Here is a 17,374-nt window from a genome sequence, read left to right as displayed (position 1 = left end):
CTTCAGCAGGTAAGTAAGAAGTCACCGGAGCGCGGGGATTCAGGTAAGCACTATCCGGTTTTCTTGTTTAACCCCTGCATCGGGGTTGTCTCGCGCCGAACGGGGGGGCTATTGAGAAAAAAAAAAACCCGTTTCGGCGCGGGACAACCCCTTTAAGTGGCAAAGCTCCAGGTATTTACAAGAAAATATTTCCTAAAGACAGTGACATATTGGTGACGCCGTCTACATGATGTCTTGGCTGTCTCTCTCCCGTTGCAGCTCCAACTAGGAATGAATCTACTTAGTAGTGTCTTCTTCAGCTAGATGTGCTATACATCTAGTTTGCGATTGTGAAGCTTTGCATCTTCCCATTGAGTTATCTAGTCATGGATGTTGGTTTTGATGTACTTTGCAGTTCATTTATTAGAGACGGTACACAGCGACCAAAAAGTCAGATGGTCCCAAACCCATGAATTGGAATATTTTATAAAGGTCACATCTGGACAGAAGACCTGCTGCCTGGGGTCACTATTAACACAACTAGTTGCCAGTTTTAATATTAGTAATGACAGTAAAGGGGTTGTCGGGGGGGGGGGGGTACATGATTTTAAAAAAAATGGATCCAAATCTGTTAAAACAATAAAAGCAGCAGTACACCCCCCCCCCCCCCCCATGGTTATCCAGCGCCAAAGCCTCTTGGTCCTTCCGGTTTTTGTTTACGAACGGCTATCATCTGACCGTTGAACCAATCAGAGGCCACAGCAGTCACGTGCCGTTACCCTGGCTTCTCTGCTGGGGGCCATGAAATGTGACAACAAAATGTGATAAATGGACAAGAAATCCTAAATCTGCTCAGTTAAAAAAATGCTCACATGGCCTTACAGCGGGGAATCTACCTGCCTGATAAAGGAGTCTAGACTTGTGCTGGGCGGTTGGGCCACAAAGCATCCCGATGGTAAAGGTCTTCTCTCATGTGACATTACTTCAAGAGCCAAGGAAAGGAATGTGCCCAGTGACAATACGCTAATGTTCTTCTCTGCATTACGGGACATATTTCCTATTGCACCAACGGCTCATTAGTGCCGGGCACATAAAAGCACAAAGTGCAGAAATAATTACTGTGTCACCAAGACCAGAGCTGCGTTTTACAGCAGCCCTTGAAAGCGGAGCAGACTGCTTGGTGAGCGCTCCCCAGACAGACCTTCTCTGCCATTAAGGAGTACTTGTGTAGTGCATCCTAAGTACATGAATTAGAATCGCTGAACGCTGCTTTAACACCATATGGTGACTTTAACTTTGCTTGAGAAGAGGTAGCGGGAGGAGCGGAGGGACGACGCTAGGAGTCCCATTACCTCTCCTCTGAGGCGCTGCTCAGCAGCTGGCACTAGCAATGGAAATTCACAGCCATTTGGACCACATAATGTGCCCTTTTCTACCTGCTGTAATGCCTTCAACAACTGCTGAGGGTTGGCCAGCTTCCACATCTGGAGCAAGTTTTATGACTACAGTAGTAGGAGAATGAAAAGGGTCTCAGCAGTGGTGCTACTCTTGGGATTCTGCGCGTCAAACATCCGGGACATAGACATTCTTGTGCCCATTTGCCCATCATCTTACATCCACAGCAGCTGCCCCCTGGTGTTTGCCTAGTTTGTCTGTTCATTGAGTGATAAGCATACGGTATATAGTCAGAAAAGTGGGAAGACCTTGGTTCCAATGACATCCTCTAATTCTTTAAAACAGGCCTCTTTTGTGTTCTCCTGCCTTCAACATTTCTTCAGATATGCAAAAACATGAGGATTAGTCAAAACAAGGCAAAATATTTTACAGCACTGATACATTCTGAAATCCTACACATGGGCAGAGATCATTTACATACACAATGTCGCTCTGCGCGCCTTTTGCACCAGGACTCTTATATGGTCCGTTTATTGAGTATTTGTGATATACACTAAGATTATCATGACTTTGTACTTCTGTGTAATCAGCCGAAACATTACCCAGCAGAAGAATGTATTTATTGAAATCAGTCAATATATACGGTTACCTGGAAAACAGGATTTTATTAAATGGGATGTCCGGGGAGGCAGAATCCTTACTCGTACCGGCAGTGTCAGACTCCAATGTTGACCCAGTTCCGACAGCAGGTCACATGCTGGGGACTCTCTGCCCGACACATCAGAGGGGGCTGACTGTCCCTCTCGTCTTGATTACTGAACCAGACCCCTTCTCTGTTGCTGCATTGGCCGTGACAGAGAAGGCCTAAAAATTAGATTCTGCTCCTTAGCTCTCTGTAGCACACACAGAGACATGGCAGCATCATGGAGAACATTATACAGCAATACTGAGCTGTGCAGCTGTGAATCCAGCACTGGGGTGATATAGATACATACTAGAGCCTTCAGCAGCAGTGTTTGTGTGCCTTCCTGCCTCTCACTCTGCAGCTCCTTCCTCCTTCCACTGTCCTTTCTATAGACTTCTATGGGCAGCATGTATCCTGATTGCATGAGCAGATCTGTCTAAAGATGAATGTTAGCAGTGAATGCTCAGTGCATGAAGGAGAAGTGGCTTATATGTGGATAAAGGGGTATTTTTAACGGGTAGTGTGCATACATGACTACGCATGAGCTTCACTGGACTCATCTGTAATCCAATTCTGCAAAATTTTATAAAGTAAGATTTGCAGAACCGCTAAACTGAGCGGTAAAAAGCGACAGTGATTCTATAATGTTTGTATTACACTTTTGGGTTTATATTTCTGTAACCTACATTCACATTCCTATATACATGCGATTTAAGGGCTCATTCACATCGGAGTTAGGGCTTTTTGTTTCTTTGCTCCGTTTTTGAAACAGAAAAAAGGAGTAAGAACAGAAATAGACGTTTCCGGTTTTCCCCATTGATTTTAATGGGTTTAAAAAAAAAAAAAAGAAAGTTTTCCGTTCCCTTCTGTTCCATTCCGTTTCCTTTTTAAGCCAAACAAATAGCGCCGCTGACTGTGCTGTTTGCTCCGTTAAAAAAATGGAAACGTACCAGAAATGACGCAAACTGAAAGCATTCACCTGAATACAGCTGGAAATTGATGGAGGGAAAAGCAGAAACGTTATTTCCTTTTTAATTTAGTTTTCTGTTCTAAAAACAGGAGCAAGAGATGGAAAGCCCTTGCGGAGATGGGAACGAGCCCAAATGCAATTAACTGCATGATTTGTATGATTACAATACATTTTTTACAATATGTTTCCCTGAAAATAAGACAGGGTTTTATATAAATTTTTGCTCCAAAAGATTTCACTTTTTTACATGTATAGCTGCCTGGACATAATTGAAATTTACTTTTTTTAGTAACTGTAACTAGCGCTTAATTTTGGAGTAGGGCGTATAGTTCTAGCATCCTCGGAAATCCTGAAAAGTCATGCTAGGGCTTATTATTTTAGGAGTAGGTCTGATTTTCAGGGAAATGTGTGTGTGTGTGTATGTATATGTATGTATGTATGTATGTATGTATGTATGTGTATATATATATATATATATATATATATATAATATATATATATATACACACATACGCGCCATATAAGAATTAGAGCTTTGCTTGTTTATGATGTTTTCTTAATTATTGGTTGTTCTCCAGGGCATCCAAACATGGGAGGACCCATGCAAAGAATGAACCCACCACGAGGCATGGCAGGCATGGGACCTCAGGTAACTTATTAAGACATGCTGTTTCAAATCTTCTTAATGTGACGTCTTGTTTACATATATTATAATATTCACTGCTGGAGTAGACATTGTTTCCTCTTCTTCTTCTAGAACTACAGCAGTGGAATGAGACCTCCTCCAAATTCATTAGGTGGACCTGGAATGCCTGGAATGAACATGTAGGCGCAGACACATTTGGTTTCGTGTTCTGAGGTGTCTTCAAACTCTTCATCACCAAAATAATTCTTCTATTTTTTCTAGGGGTCCAGGAGGGCGAGGTCCGTGGCCAAACCCCAATGCTAATTCGGTAAGCTGTTTAAAGGCAGTTGAATCAACACTAAACCGCTTTTCGGCTAATCTATCATTCTCCTTTAAGGAACCAAAATGTCCTGTTAATCTCTAACATATAGAGATGTTATTGGTGGCTCATATCACTTTATTATCTTCCTTAGACAGCAAAATGGCAGAAATCATCTCTACAGTTCAGTATCTTTCTGGAATAGTCAGTAATAAAAGTTTTGCCAATGAAATATCCAGAAAATAAAACCCTCTGAAAGAAGTAACAAATGTTCACATTTGTATAACATGTTATCGTTAAGTTATAATATGTTGCGTAAATACTTGGGACCGTAATTGGGACCCCTGTGACCCCTAGGGGTACGCCGGTAACTATTTCTTATGTTACTGCATGGGGAAAGGGTTGTACCGAGATTTTAAAAATTGGAAAACCCCTTTCATTCCTATTTGGCTGATATAACAGCAAAGTTCCCACAGTGCACTGCTCGCTAGTAACAGGGAGCCAGTAGAATTTTGAATTTAGCTTTTTGTCTGAGCATTAAAATTTAGTATAGGTTTTTAAATATTTCATGCAATTTATAATGTGCAAAATTTTCAAAGTTTTCCTTTATGTTTCATAACTTATACTGATGAGACGGATGCTGAAGCCTTTTGCTAGTTTAAATAAGGTTTTGTTAGTTTACTTCATGTCTTATTAGTTTTTATGTCATTTTCCACTTCCAGATAGCATATTCTTCATCTTCACCAGGAAATTATGTGGTGAGAGATTTCATATATTTATTTTTGGGCGGTTGTTGTGTTTTTGGGGGGTGGGGGGCGGGGCTCCTTCCTGAAGCACATCATAATACCAAATATTAAATACAATATTATATACAGTATAAGGGTCGTGTTTAGAGATGAGCGAACGTACTCGGTAAGGGCGATTTCGCAATCGAGCACCGCGATTTTCGAGTACTTCACTACTCGGGTGAAAAGTACTCGGGTGCGCCGGGGGGTGGGGAGAGGCGTGGCGGCGCGGGGGGTAGCAGCGGGGAACAGGGGGGAGCCCTCTCTCCCTCTCCCCCCCCACTCCCCGCTGCAACCCCCCGCGCCGCCACGGCGACCCCCGAATTTTTTCGCCCGAGTACAGAAGTACTCGAAAATCGCGGTATTCGGGTGAAAAAGGGGCGTGGCCGAGCACGTTCGCTCATCTCTAGTCGTGTTTATCAAAGTTGGCCGAAAGTAGAGCTGGCCTTCTTGCCCACAGCAACCAGTCAGAGCTCAGCTGTCTTTTTTTACTTTGCTTTCTAAATATGAAAACTGCACAGTGATTGGTTGCTATTGGAAACAAAGGCATTTTTTTCAGTTTAACACGCTTGTTAATGAGGCTATATTATCTCCCCTGTAATATTTCCACTATGGAGGCATCCTTGCTATCATACCAGCGACACAGTTAGAAGTTGACATCATTCAAGAAAAAGGTCAAACAATTCTACAAAGTGCTTTCAAGTTCTAAGGTCTCCTATGTTTTTCTAAAAAGCTACTTACCCCAGAAAGATGAAACTATTAACACTTCTCAACAAAATCTCTCTTGACATAAACATTTTTCACAACGTCAACGCCATGATTGCACGGCCACAGTGAGTGCTTCTTTAGGGGTCAGTTTTGTCCACCGGACAATCACTGATGTAGAGCATCCTTCATCGTCGGAAAAAGGCAAAAATCCCATCTGTAAGGTCAGGTGAGGAGGAAGCATGAGGAACCACTTCAAAGTTTTTGTCATGAAGAAAGCTCTGAAGAAGGGCTGCCCGATGAGCAGAAGAGTTGTCTTGATGGAAGACCACGTATGCAGCCTATTCTGGCCATTTTTCTTGCAATGCAGATTATCGTTAAAACATCTTCATAGTATGCAGCTGTCACCGCAGAGCCCTTTGGAATGCACAGATTGAGGATTACTCCTTATCTGCTCCAAAACATGGCCACCATCATTTTGGAATTAAGGCACCATTCATATTGTTATCACTTATCAAGATCACTTGACACATTGGCTAATGCACAGCTTTGTGATCATCTGTTAATATTTGTGCCATCCACCTAGAGGAAACTTTCCACATCTTCAGGCCTTTATGCAGGATGCAGACATTCTATGGAAATGCCAACTTTTCAGACCTTCCATAGCCACTTGCTCCACTCATGCAATCATGTTGTCGGAGCAGCTGGTGCATGGCTGAGGCTCCTTTGGTTCATTCTCACATGACATTTGACCTTCTTTGAACTGTCACACCCACAAATGCCCATATTTCATGTCCACGACACCTTCACCACGTGTCGCACTCAACTGATGATGAATGTTGATGGATGTCATTTCACGAACGTGAAGAAAATAGATGATTACACGCTGTTCTTGGAACATAAACGTCTCCATTTAATGTATGCTTCTAACTCCAGCCTGGACAATAATGTAATCTGTCCCACTAGTCCTCGAAGAATGCCGGCGTCTTTTAAAATGTGTCCCATGTTTCTATCTGCTCCTATTCCTGAGAAGAAAAATTAGGAGACCTTAAAACTCGGATGTACCCTGTGGATTTATTCATTTCATTTATTAAACATGTCATAGCAATAACACCTCTGATGTTTGTATATTTGTTCAGGGTCCTCCAGGAGGCGGGGGCCCCCCTGGCACACCTATAATGCCCAGTCCCGGAGGTAAGTACTTTTGGCTACCTACTCTCACATGCATCTTATTTTTCTATGTAATATGTCAGTTGAGTTCTAGTGCAGAACATGGAGTTCAGGATGAATGAAGGCTAGAAGTCCACTTCGCAGTCAATAAGCTGGAGTGATTATAGTTTAGGACTAGAGATGAGCGAGCACCAAAATGCTCGGGTGCTCGTTACTCGGGACGAAATTTCCACGATGCTCGAGGGTTCGTTTCGAGTAACGAACCCCATTGAAGTCAATGGGCGACCCGAGCATTTTTGTATATCGCCGATGCTCGCTAAGGTTTCCATTTGTGAAAATCTGGGCAATTCAAGAAAGTGATGGGAACGACACAGCAACGGATAGGGCAGGCGAGGGGCTACATGTTGGGCTGCATCTCAAGTTCACAGGTCCCACTATTAAGCCACAATAGCGGCAAGAGTGGGCCCCCCCCTCCCAACAATTTTTACTTCTGAAAAGCCCTCATTAGCAATGCATACCTTAGCTAAGCACCACACTACCTCCAACAAAGCACAATCACTGCCTGCATGACAGTCCGCTGTCACTTCTCCTGGGTTACATGCTGCCCAACCCCCCCGCACGACCCAGTATCCACAGCGCACACCAAAGTGTCCCTGCGCAGCCTTCAGCTGCCCTCATGCCACACCACCCTCATGTCTATTTATAAGTGCATCTGCCATGAGGAGGAACTGCAGGCACACACTGCAGAGGGTTGGCACGGCTAGGCAGCGACCCTCTTTAAAAGGGGCGGGGCGATAGCCCACAATGCTGTACAGAAGCAATGAGAAATATAATCCTGTGCCACCACCATCAGGAGCTGCACACGTGGGCATAGCAATGGGGAACCTATGTGCCACACACTATTCATTCTGTCAAGGTGTCTTCATGCCCCAGTCAGACCGCGGTTTTTTATAAATAGTCACAGGCAGGTACAACTCCGCAATGGGAATTCCGTGTGCACCCACAGCATGGGTGGCTCCCTGGAACCCACCGGCTGTACATAAATGTATCCAATTGCAGTGCCCTGGACAGCAGAGCTAACGTCAGATTAAATGCAGGTGGGCTTCGGCCCACACTGCATGCCCCAACCTGACCGGAATTTTTAATTCATAGACACAGGCAGGTACAACTCCCTATTGTGAAGTCCCTGTGGACCGACAGCATGGGTGGGTGCCAGTAAGCCACCGGCGGTACATAAATATATCCCATTGCATTGCCCATCACAGCTGAGGTAATGTCATGTTTAATGCAGGTGGGCTTCGGCCCACACTGCATGCCCCAGTCAGACTGGGGTTCTTTAGAAGTGGACACATGCAGTTACAACTCCGTGTGGACCGACAGCATGGGTGGCTCCCTGGAACCCACCGGCGGTACATAAATATATCCCATTGCAGTGCCCAGCACAGCTGATGTAACGTCAGCTTTAATGCAGGTGGGAAAAAAATTTATTGGATTACACTGTAGGCGAGGGCCCCAAAAAATTGGTGTACCAACAGTACTAATGTACCTCTGAAAAATTGCCCATGCCCAACCAAGAGGGCAGGTGAAACCCATTAATCACTTTGGTTAATGTGGCTTAATTGGTAACTAGGCCTGGAGGCAGCCCAGTTAAAATAAAAATTGGTTGAGGTGAAAGTTTCAACGCTTTAATGAGCATTGAAACGTATAAAAATTGTTTACAAACATTATATGACTGAGCCTTGTGGGCCTAAGAAAAATTGCCCGTTCGGCGTGATTACGTCAGGTTTCAGGAGGAGGAGCAGAAGGAGGAGGATGAATATTATACACAGATTGATGAAGCTAAAAGGTCCACGTTTTTGATGGTGATAGAGAACAATGCTTCCATCCGCGGGTGCAGCCTACGTATTGTTTAGGTATCGCTGCTGTCCGCTGGTGGAGAAGAGAAGTCTGGGGAAATCCAGGCTTTGTTCATCTTGATGAGTGTAAGCCTGTCAGCGCTGTCGGTTGACAGGCGGGTACGCTTATCTGTGATGATTCCCCCAGCCGCACTAAACACCCTCTCTGACAAAACGCTAGCCGCAGGACAAGCAAGCACCTCCAGGGCATACAGCGCGAGTTCAGGCCACGTGTCCAGCTTCGACACCCAGTAGTTGTAGGGAGCAGAGGCGTCACGGAGGACGGTCGTGCGATCGGCTACGTACTCCCTCACCATCCTTTTACAGTGCTCCCGCCGACTCAGCCTTGACTGGGGAGCGGTGACACAGTCTTGCTGGGGAGCCAGAAAGCTGTCAAAGGCCTTGGAGAGTGTTCCCCTGCCTGTGCTGTACATGCTGCCTGATCTCCGCGCCTCCCCTGCTACCTAGCCCTCGGAACTGCGCCTTCGGCCACTAGTGCTGTCGGATGGGAATTTTACCATCAGTTTGTCCGCCAGGGTCCTGTGGTATAGCATCACTCTCGAACCCCTTTCCTCTTCGGGTATGAGAGTGGAAAGGTTCTCCTTATACCGTGGGTCGAGCAGTGTGTACACCCAGTAATCCGTAGTGGCCAGAATGCGTGTAACGCGAGGGTCACGAGAAAGGCATCCTAACATGAAGTCAGCCATGTGTGCCAGGGTACCTGTACGCAACACATGGCTGTCCTCACTAGGAAGATCACATTCAGGATCCTCCTCCTCCTCAGGCCATACACGCTGAAAGGATGACAGGCAAGCAGCATGGGTACCCTCAGCAGTGGGCCAAGCTGTCTCTTCCCCCTCCTCCTCATCCTCCTCATGCTCCTCCTCCTCCTCAACGCGCTGAGATATAGACAGGAGGGTGCTCTGACTATCCAGCGACATACTGTCTTCCCCCGCCTCTGTTTCCGAGCGCAAAGCGTCAGCCTTTATGCTTTGCAGGGAACTTCTCAAGAGGCATAGCAGAGGAATGGTGACGCTAATGATTGCAGCATCGCCGCTCACCATCTGGGTAGACTCCTCAAAGTTTCCAAGGACCTGGCAGATGGCTGCCAACCAGGCCCACTCTTCTGTAAAGAATTGAGGAGGCTGACTCCCACTGCGCCGCCCATGTTGGAGTTGGTATTCCACTATAGCTCTACGCTGCTCATAGAACCTGGCCAACATGTGGAGCGTAGAGTTCCACCGTGTGGGCACGTCGCACAGCAGTCGGTGCACTGGCAGATGAAACCGATGTTGCAGGGTGCGCAGGGTGGCAGCGTCCGTGTGGGACTTGCGGAAATGTGCGCAGCTCGGCGCACCTTTCCGAGCGGGTCTGACAAGCGTGGGTAGCTTTTCAGAAAGCGCTGAACCACCAAATTAAAGACGTAGGCCAGGCATGGCACGTGCGTGAGGCTGCCGAGCTGCAGAGCCGCCACCAGGTTACGGCCGTTGTCACACACGACCATGCCTGGTTGGAGGCTCAGCGGCGCAAGCCAGCGGTCGGTCTGCTCTGTCAGACCCTGCAGCAGTTCGTGGGCCGTGTGCCTCTTCTCTCCTAAGCTGAGTAGTTTCAGCACGGCCTGCTGACGCTTGCCCACCGCTGTGCTGCCACGCCGCGCGACACCGACTGCTGGCGACGTGCTGCTGCTGACACATCTTGATTGCGAGACAGAGGTTGCGTAGGAGGAGGAGGAGTGTGGTTTAGTGGAGGAAGCATACACCGCCGCAGATACCACCACCGAGCTGGGGCCCGCAATTCTGGGGGTGGGTAGGACGTGAGCGGTCCCAGGCTCTGACTCTGTCCCAGCCTCCACTAAATTCACCCAATGTGCCGTCAGGGAGATATAGTGGCCCTGCCTGCCTGTGCTTGTCCACGTGTCCGTTGTTAAGTGGACCTTGGCAGTAACCGCGTTGGTGAGGGCGCGTACAATGTTGCGGGAGACGTGGTCGTGCAGGGCTGGGACGGCACATCGGGAAAAGTAGTGGCGACTGAGTAGCGCGGGGTCGCCGCCGCCATCATACCTTTGACAGCCTCCGTTTCAACAACCCTATACGGCAGCATCTCCAGGCTGATAAATTTGGCTATGTGCACGTTTAACGCTTGAGCGTGCGGGTGCGTGGCGGTGTACTTGCGCTAGCGACGGATGGACGGTGCGCTGAGAGACATTGGTGGATTGGGCCGAGGACAGCGGAGGTGAGGGTGTGGGTGCAGGCCAGGAGACGGTAGTGCCTGTGTCCTGAAAGGGGGGTTGGATCTCAGTGGCAGGTTGGGGCACGGGGAGAGGCAGCGGTGCAAACCGGAGGCGGTGAACGGCCTTCGTCCCACCTTGTGGGGTGCTTGGCCATCATATGTCTGCGCATGCTGGTGGTGGTGAGGCTGGTGGTGGTGGCTCCCCGGCTGATCTTGGCGCGACAAAGGTTGCACACCACTGTTCGTCGGTCGTCTGCACTCTCAGTGAAAAACTGCCAGACCTTTGAGCACCTCGGCCTCTGCAGGGTGGCATGGCGCGAGGGGGCGCTTTGGGAAACAGTTGGTGGATTATTCGATCTGGCCCTGCCTCTACCCCTGGCCACCGCACTGCCTCTTCCAACCTGCCCTGCTGCTGCACTTGCCTCCCCCTCTGAAGACCTGTCATCAGTAGGCGTCGCAAACCAGGTGGGGTCAGTCACCTCATCGTCCAGCTGCTCTTCCTCCGAATCCTCTGTGCGCTCCTCCCTCGGACTTACTGCCCTTACTACTACCTCACTGATAGACAACTGTGTCTCATCGTCATCGTCCTCCTCACCCACTGAAAGCTCTTGAGACAGTTGCCGGAAGTCCCCAGCCTCATTCCCCGGACCCCGGGAACTTTCCAAAGGTTGGGCATCGGTCACGACAAACTCGTGGGAGAGGATTCGGAATCATTGCTGCCCATTCTGGGCAGGGGCCCGGGAACAGTTCCTGGGAATCTGCCCGCTCCTCAGAATGTGTCATTGTAATGGAGTGAGGAGGCTGGGAGGAAGGAGGAGCAGCAGCCAGAGGATTCAGAGTTGGAGCAGTGGACGGCGCAGAATTCTGGGTGGTCGATAGATTGCTGGATGCACTTTCTGCCATCCACGACAGGACCTGCTCACACTGCTCATTTTCTAATAAAGGTCTACCACGTGGACCCATTAATTGTGAGATGAATGTGGGGACGCCAGAAACGTGCCTCTCTCCTAATCCCGCAGCAGTCGGCTGCGATACACCTGGATCAGGAGCTCGGCCTATGCCCACACCCTGACTTGGGCCTCCGCGTCCTCACCCGCATCCACGTCCTCTAGGCCTACCCCTACCCCTCAGCATGCTGTATTACCAGTAGTGCAGAAACAGAACGCTGTAATTAAATGTGCCGCTTATTGGCCTGTGGTTGGAGGCTGACTTCGCTTACGGAACGCACAGCAGAGGTAGGAAAGAATTTTGCGCAAGCCTGCTGTAACACTTAGCTGGCTGCGTATGAATTAGGACAAGTACCCCCAGCAGAAACGCAGTACAGTCAGGATGGTCACAGGCAGCCCAAATAGATTTTTTTTCCCACATTTTTTGGAAAAGCCCACTGCCTATATAGACTGGATATGTCTTTCACTGTCCCTGCCTCACCACCACTACTGGCCGTGGACTATGTAAAATTACTGCAGACTGTTTCACTCTGGACAGGATGACAGCGGTGATGTAAGAGGCAACGCAGAGCCAGGAAAGAATTTTGCACAAGCCTGCTGTAACACTTAGCAAGCTGCGTATGAATTAGGACAACTACCCCCAGCAGAGACGCAGTACAGTCAGGACGGTCACAGGCAGCCCAAATAGATTTTTTTTCCCAAATTTTTTTGGAAAAGCCCACTGCCTATATAGACTGTATATGTCTTTCACTGTCCCTGCCTCACCACCACTACTGGCCGTGGACTATGTAAAATTACTGCAGGACGCAATGCTCTGGACGCAATGCTCTGCACGGCCGATATACAAAAAAAAAAAAAAAAGTGCAACACTGCAAAAAGCAGCCTCAACAGTACTGCACACGGTCAGATGTGGCCCTAAGAAGGACCGTTGGGGTTCTTGAAGCCTAAAATCAATCCTAACACTCTCCCTATAGCAGCTCCGGCATCAGCAGCACTGTCCCTGATCTCTGTCAGAATGCATCTGTGGCGAGCCGCGGGAGGGGCCGATTTATATACTCGGGTGACACCTGATCTCGCCAGCCACTCACTGCAGAGGGGTGGTATAGGGCTTGAACGTCGCAGGGGGAAGTTGTAATGCCTTCCCTGTCTTTCTATTGGCCAGAAAAGCGCGCTAACGTCTCAGAGATGAAAGTGAAAGTAACTCGAACATCGTGTGGTACTCGCCTCTAGTAACGAGCATCTCGAACACGCTAATACTCGAACGAGTATCAAGCTCGGACGAGTACGTTCGCTCATCTCTATTTAGGACATTATCTGCATCCATTAGTATTGTGAAATAAGTTTACAGTTCAGACAAGTCGTAGAGGTCCAGCCCGTATGGGTTTTCCCTTTGGTAGTAACATAGTATGTAAGGCCGAAAAAAGCATGTCAGTAGACCGCTAAGCCCGGCTCTTCCCAACACACAATTCATGCGCCGGCCATAGACTAGTCCGTCGCCGTGTTTTTACAAGCTCCTAGCCTAGGGCTCTTTACTGACCGTTGTAAAAACATGTATACAGTAGCTGGTCAGTAAGAGGTTAAAGAGCAGGTACAAATCCCGGAGATCGCTGCCAACAAATGTTCTTCTGACAAGGCTTAATCCGGACAGTCAGACTCCAGACAACAATAAGACTTTTCCTCTCAAAGCATTTCCATAGTATCATAGTTGATACTTTGGCCAGGATCTGACTTCTTCCATCTGCTTTTAGGATGTGTCTGAAGAAATTAGGTCACCAAGTACAGAGAACAGGAGCTGGAAGGGTTGGAGAGTCGGTCCTGCATGGCCACAAGACATAGAAAGGGAGTTTTGTCAGCAACTTTATCTTGGTAGTTCATCACTATATATATATATATATATGTACATATGTATATATTAGTGCTGTGAAAAACTATTTGCCCCCTTCCCAATCTCTTCTATTTTTCATATTTTTCACACTTAATATTATAGATTGTCAACCTACTTTTAGTATATGACAACAATAACCCAATTAAATACAAAATACTGATTTTTAAATCATGATTAAATTTATTGAAGGCAAAATGCTGTCCATTCCTATCCGGCACTACATCAAAAAGTGTTAGTCTCCCTTTCTAATTGGGTTTGATTTCAGTAGCCACATCCAGGCATGATTACTGCCAGTCCTGTTGAATTTAAGTTCAATAGGACTGCCAGACAAGTTCGATTTACTGCCCATGTAACAGGCTAGAAAGTCTCAAAAAAGCAGCACATGACTCAACTGCAGATACAAAACAGTCATTGAAATCTGTCAAACTGGAAAGTGTCACAAAGCCATCGCTAAGGCTGCGGAACGCCAGAGAACCGCGGTGAGAGCCAGTATCAACCAAAGGAGAACTATTGGAGCAGTGTTACCTTCCCAGGCAAGGCTGATCTATCAGAGGTTCACTAAGAGCATCAACGATTCATCCAAGAGGTCGAGAAGAAACTAGGAGAACCTCCAGAGAACTGCAGGCCTCCTCTTCCTTAGCTAAGGTCCATGATTCCACAGTAAGACACTCGGCAAAAATGGGATTCATGGGATTGAATGAAGGGTGCAAACCATGGCTGACCAAAAACACAAAGGCTTTTCCTGCATCTGCCAATACCATCTAGACGACACCAAGACTTTTGCGATAATTTGTGTAATGATGAGTCAAAGGTGGAACTTTTTGTAAGACCCGGGTCCTGTTATAGCTGGAGTAAAGCTAACCTCTCATTCCACAATAAGAACATCCTACCAACAGTCAAACACAGTGGTACCATGTTTCCCCGAAAATAAGATACTGTCTTATATTAATTTTTGCCCCAAAAGAGGCACAGTGTCTTATTTTCAGGGGGTCTCTTATAAAATTCACCTAGTAGACGGCGTTCGGGTCCCTTGCGCTGGTTTCAGGCACTGCTGCAGGATTCCGTGTCCTCCTGAACGCCGAAAGAGCCTTTCTTCCTGGTATAACTATCATATAGTTATAGTGTCCCCCGAACTCCACATCACAATGAGAGCCATTTTTATATGTCCAGTGACTACCAGCACCACTGAGCTATGCTGCTATACATCATCATCGGGGTACAAGTGGTAGACTTGGTGCCTCTACAAGTCAATCCCATTTATCTGAATGAGGTTATTCTGGCTGCAGGACCGTGATGGTCGCTGAAAAATCACCATCAAATCAGCAGCTTGTGAATATACCTAAAGATGGCAGCGCCGAGAGGTTCTCTTATTACAGACAACTGGGGATGTCGTACTTGGTAGTAATCTGAGGCTCTTCCCTTTACATATAGATGGGCTCTTCACTTAGCCGCCGTCTTCTCTAGAGATCTCAGTGTTACTTACAGGGTATATATAATGTATATGACTCTACTTTCCTGCAATGAAAATAAAATTCAAAGATTCAGGAAAAGAAATCCCCAAAAAACTGAAGATCCTTCATCTGCAAAGGAGGATCTAACCATATTTTCTGATATATAGAGTTATAATGGCTTAACATGAGTGTTTTAAAGTATGCTATTGTGTAAGCCCTATATATTAACTAGTCCATGAGTTGTGAGCACTAATGGGAGAGATCTCTGTGCGGTCCCCTGAAAGATCTATACAAAGTTATTAGAGCGCCCCCTTGTTACAGTCATGGGTATAATAGATGATGGGAGAGATCTCTGTACTGTCCCCTGATCTATCTATACATAGTTATTAGAGCGCCCCCTTGTTACAGTCATGGGTATAATAGATGATGGGAGAGCTCTCTGTACTGATCCCCTGATATATCTATACATAGATATTAGAGCGCCTCCTTGTTACAGCCCTGGGTATTATACATGATGGGAGAGATCTCTGTATTGACCCCTGATATATCTATACATAGTTATTAGAGCGCCCCCTTGTTACAGTCCTTGGTATAATCGATTATGGGAAAGATCCCTGTATTGTCCCTGGATACATCTATACATAGTTATTAGAGCGCCCCCTTGTTACAGTCCTGGGTATAATACATGATGGGACAGATCTCTGTACTGACCCTGATATATCTATACATGGTTATTAGAGCGCCCCCTTCTTACAGTCCTGTGTATAAATAGTTGAAGGGAGAGATCTCTGTATTGTCCCCTGATATATCTATACATAGTTATTAGAGTGCCCCCTTGTTACAGTCCTGGGTATAACAGATGATGGGAGAGATCTCTGTATTGTCCCCTGATATATCTATACATAGTTATTACAGCGCCCCCTTGTTAGAGACCTGGGTATAACAGATGATGAGAGAGATCTCTGTACTGACCCTGGTATATCTATACATAGTTATTACAGTGCCCCCTTGTTACAGTCTTGGGTATAAATAGTTGAAGGGAGAGATCCCTGTACTGATCCCTGATATATCTATACATAGTTATTACAGTGCCCCCTTGTTACAGTCCTGGGTATATTAGATGATGGGAGAGATCTCTGTATTGTCCCGATATATTTATACATAGTTATTAGAACGGCCTCTTGTTACAGTCCTGGGTATAAATAGATGATGGATGAGATCTCCGTACTGACCCCTGATGTATCTATACATAGTTATTACAGCGCCCCCTTGTTACAGTCCTGGGTATAATAGATGATGGGAAAGATCTCCGTACTGAACTCTGATATATCTATACATAGTTATTAGCGTGCCCCCTTGTTACAGTCCCGGGTATAAATAGATGATGGGAGAGGTCTCTGTACTGACCCCTGACATAGCTATACATATTTACTAGATCGCCCCTTTGTTACAGTCCTGGGTATAATAGATGATGGGAGAGATCTCTGTACTGACCCCCTGATATATCTATACATAGTTATTAGAGCGCCCCCTTGTTACAGTCCTGGATATAATAGATGATGAGAGAGATCCTTGTATTGATTACTAATATATCTATACATATTTACTAGAGCACCCCTTTGTTACAGTCCTGGGTATAATAGATGATGGGAGAGATCTCTGTACTGACCACTGATATATCTATACATAGTTATTAGAGCGCCCCCTTGTTACAGTACTGGGTATAATAGATGATGGGAGAGATCTCTGTACTGACCCCTGATATATCTATACATAGTTATTAGAGCGCCCCCTTGTTACAGTCCTTGGTATGATAGATGATGCAAGAGATCTCTGTACTGACCCCTGATATATCTATACATAGTTATTAAAGCACCCCCTTGGTAGAGTCCTGGGTATAATAGATGATGGGAGAGATCTCTGTATTGTCCCCTGATATATTATACATAGTTATTAGAGCGCCCCCTTATTACAGTCCTGGGTATAATAGATGATGGGAGAGATCTCTGTATTATCCCCTGATATATTATACATAGTTATTAGGTCGCCCTGCAGGTGTATTTTTTCTAAACTAAATACGCCCAGTATTGATAACCTCTCTGGGTATTGTAGTCCGCCCGTTTAGTTTATTACTTTAGTTGCCGCCTTTGTCCCCGTTCAAGCTCTGATATGACCTGATATGTACCGGTTCCCAAAACTGCCCATAACATTTCAGGAGGGCTGTCCTCGCTGCTGTTCTTGGGCTGGGAGGATTGGGCCCTGGGCTCTTGTTTGGTGACCTGGGGTGGTTGGGCCTAGGGTTACTTCAGCATTAGTTCATCACATAGTGAGATT

General features: G+C 46.5%; 1 protein-coding gene across 2 annotated transcripts in view; it reads left to right on the top strand.

The window, feature by feature from the left end:
- The window catches only part of SSBP4 (single stranded DNA binding protein 4), a 398,281-nt gene that overhangs the window by 368,570 nt on the left and 12,337 nt on the right, over positions 1–17,374 (top strand). For both annotated transcript variants that reach the window (XM_066604633.1, XM_066604632.1), the window contains exons 9-13: positions 3,608–3,678; positions 3,787–3,854; positions 3,937–3,982; positions 4,696–4,731; positions 6,603–6,657. In XM_066604633.1, coding sequence (XP_066460730.1) covers positions 3,608–3,678; positions 3,787–3,854; positions 3,937–3,982; positions 4,696–4,731; positions 6,603–6,657 — 276 coding nt within the window. The remainder of the gene's footprint in view (positions 1–3,607; positions 3,679–3,786; positions 3,855–3,936; positions 3,983–4,695; positions 4,732–6,602; positions 6,658–17,374) is intronic.

This window comes from Eleutherodactylus coqui, chromosome 5 (genome assembly GCF_035609145.1).
Source record: "Eleutherodactylus coqui strain aEleCoq1 chromosome 5, aEleCoq1.hap1, whole genome shotgun sequence".
NCBI lineage: Eukaryota > Metazoa > Chordata > Amphibia > Anura > Eleutherodactylidae > Eleutherodactylus > Eleutherodactylus coqui.
Note: the sequence above shows the minus strand (reverse complement) of the source record. Positions and strands in the feature narration are given on the sequence as shown.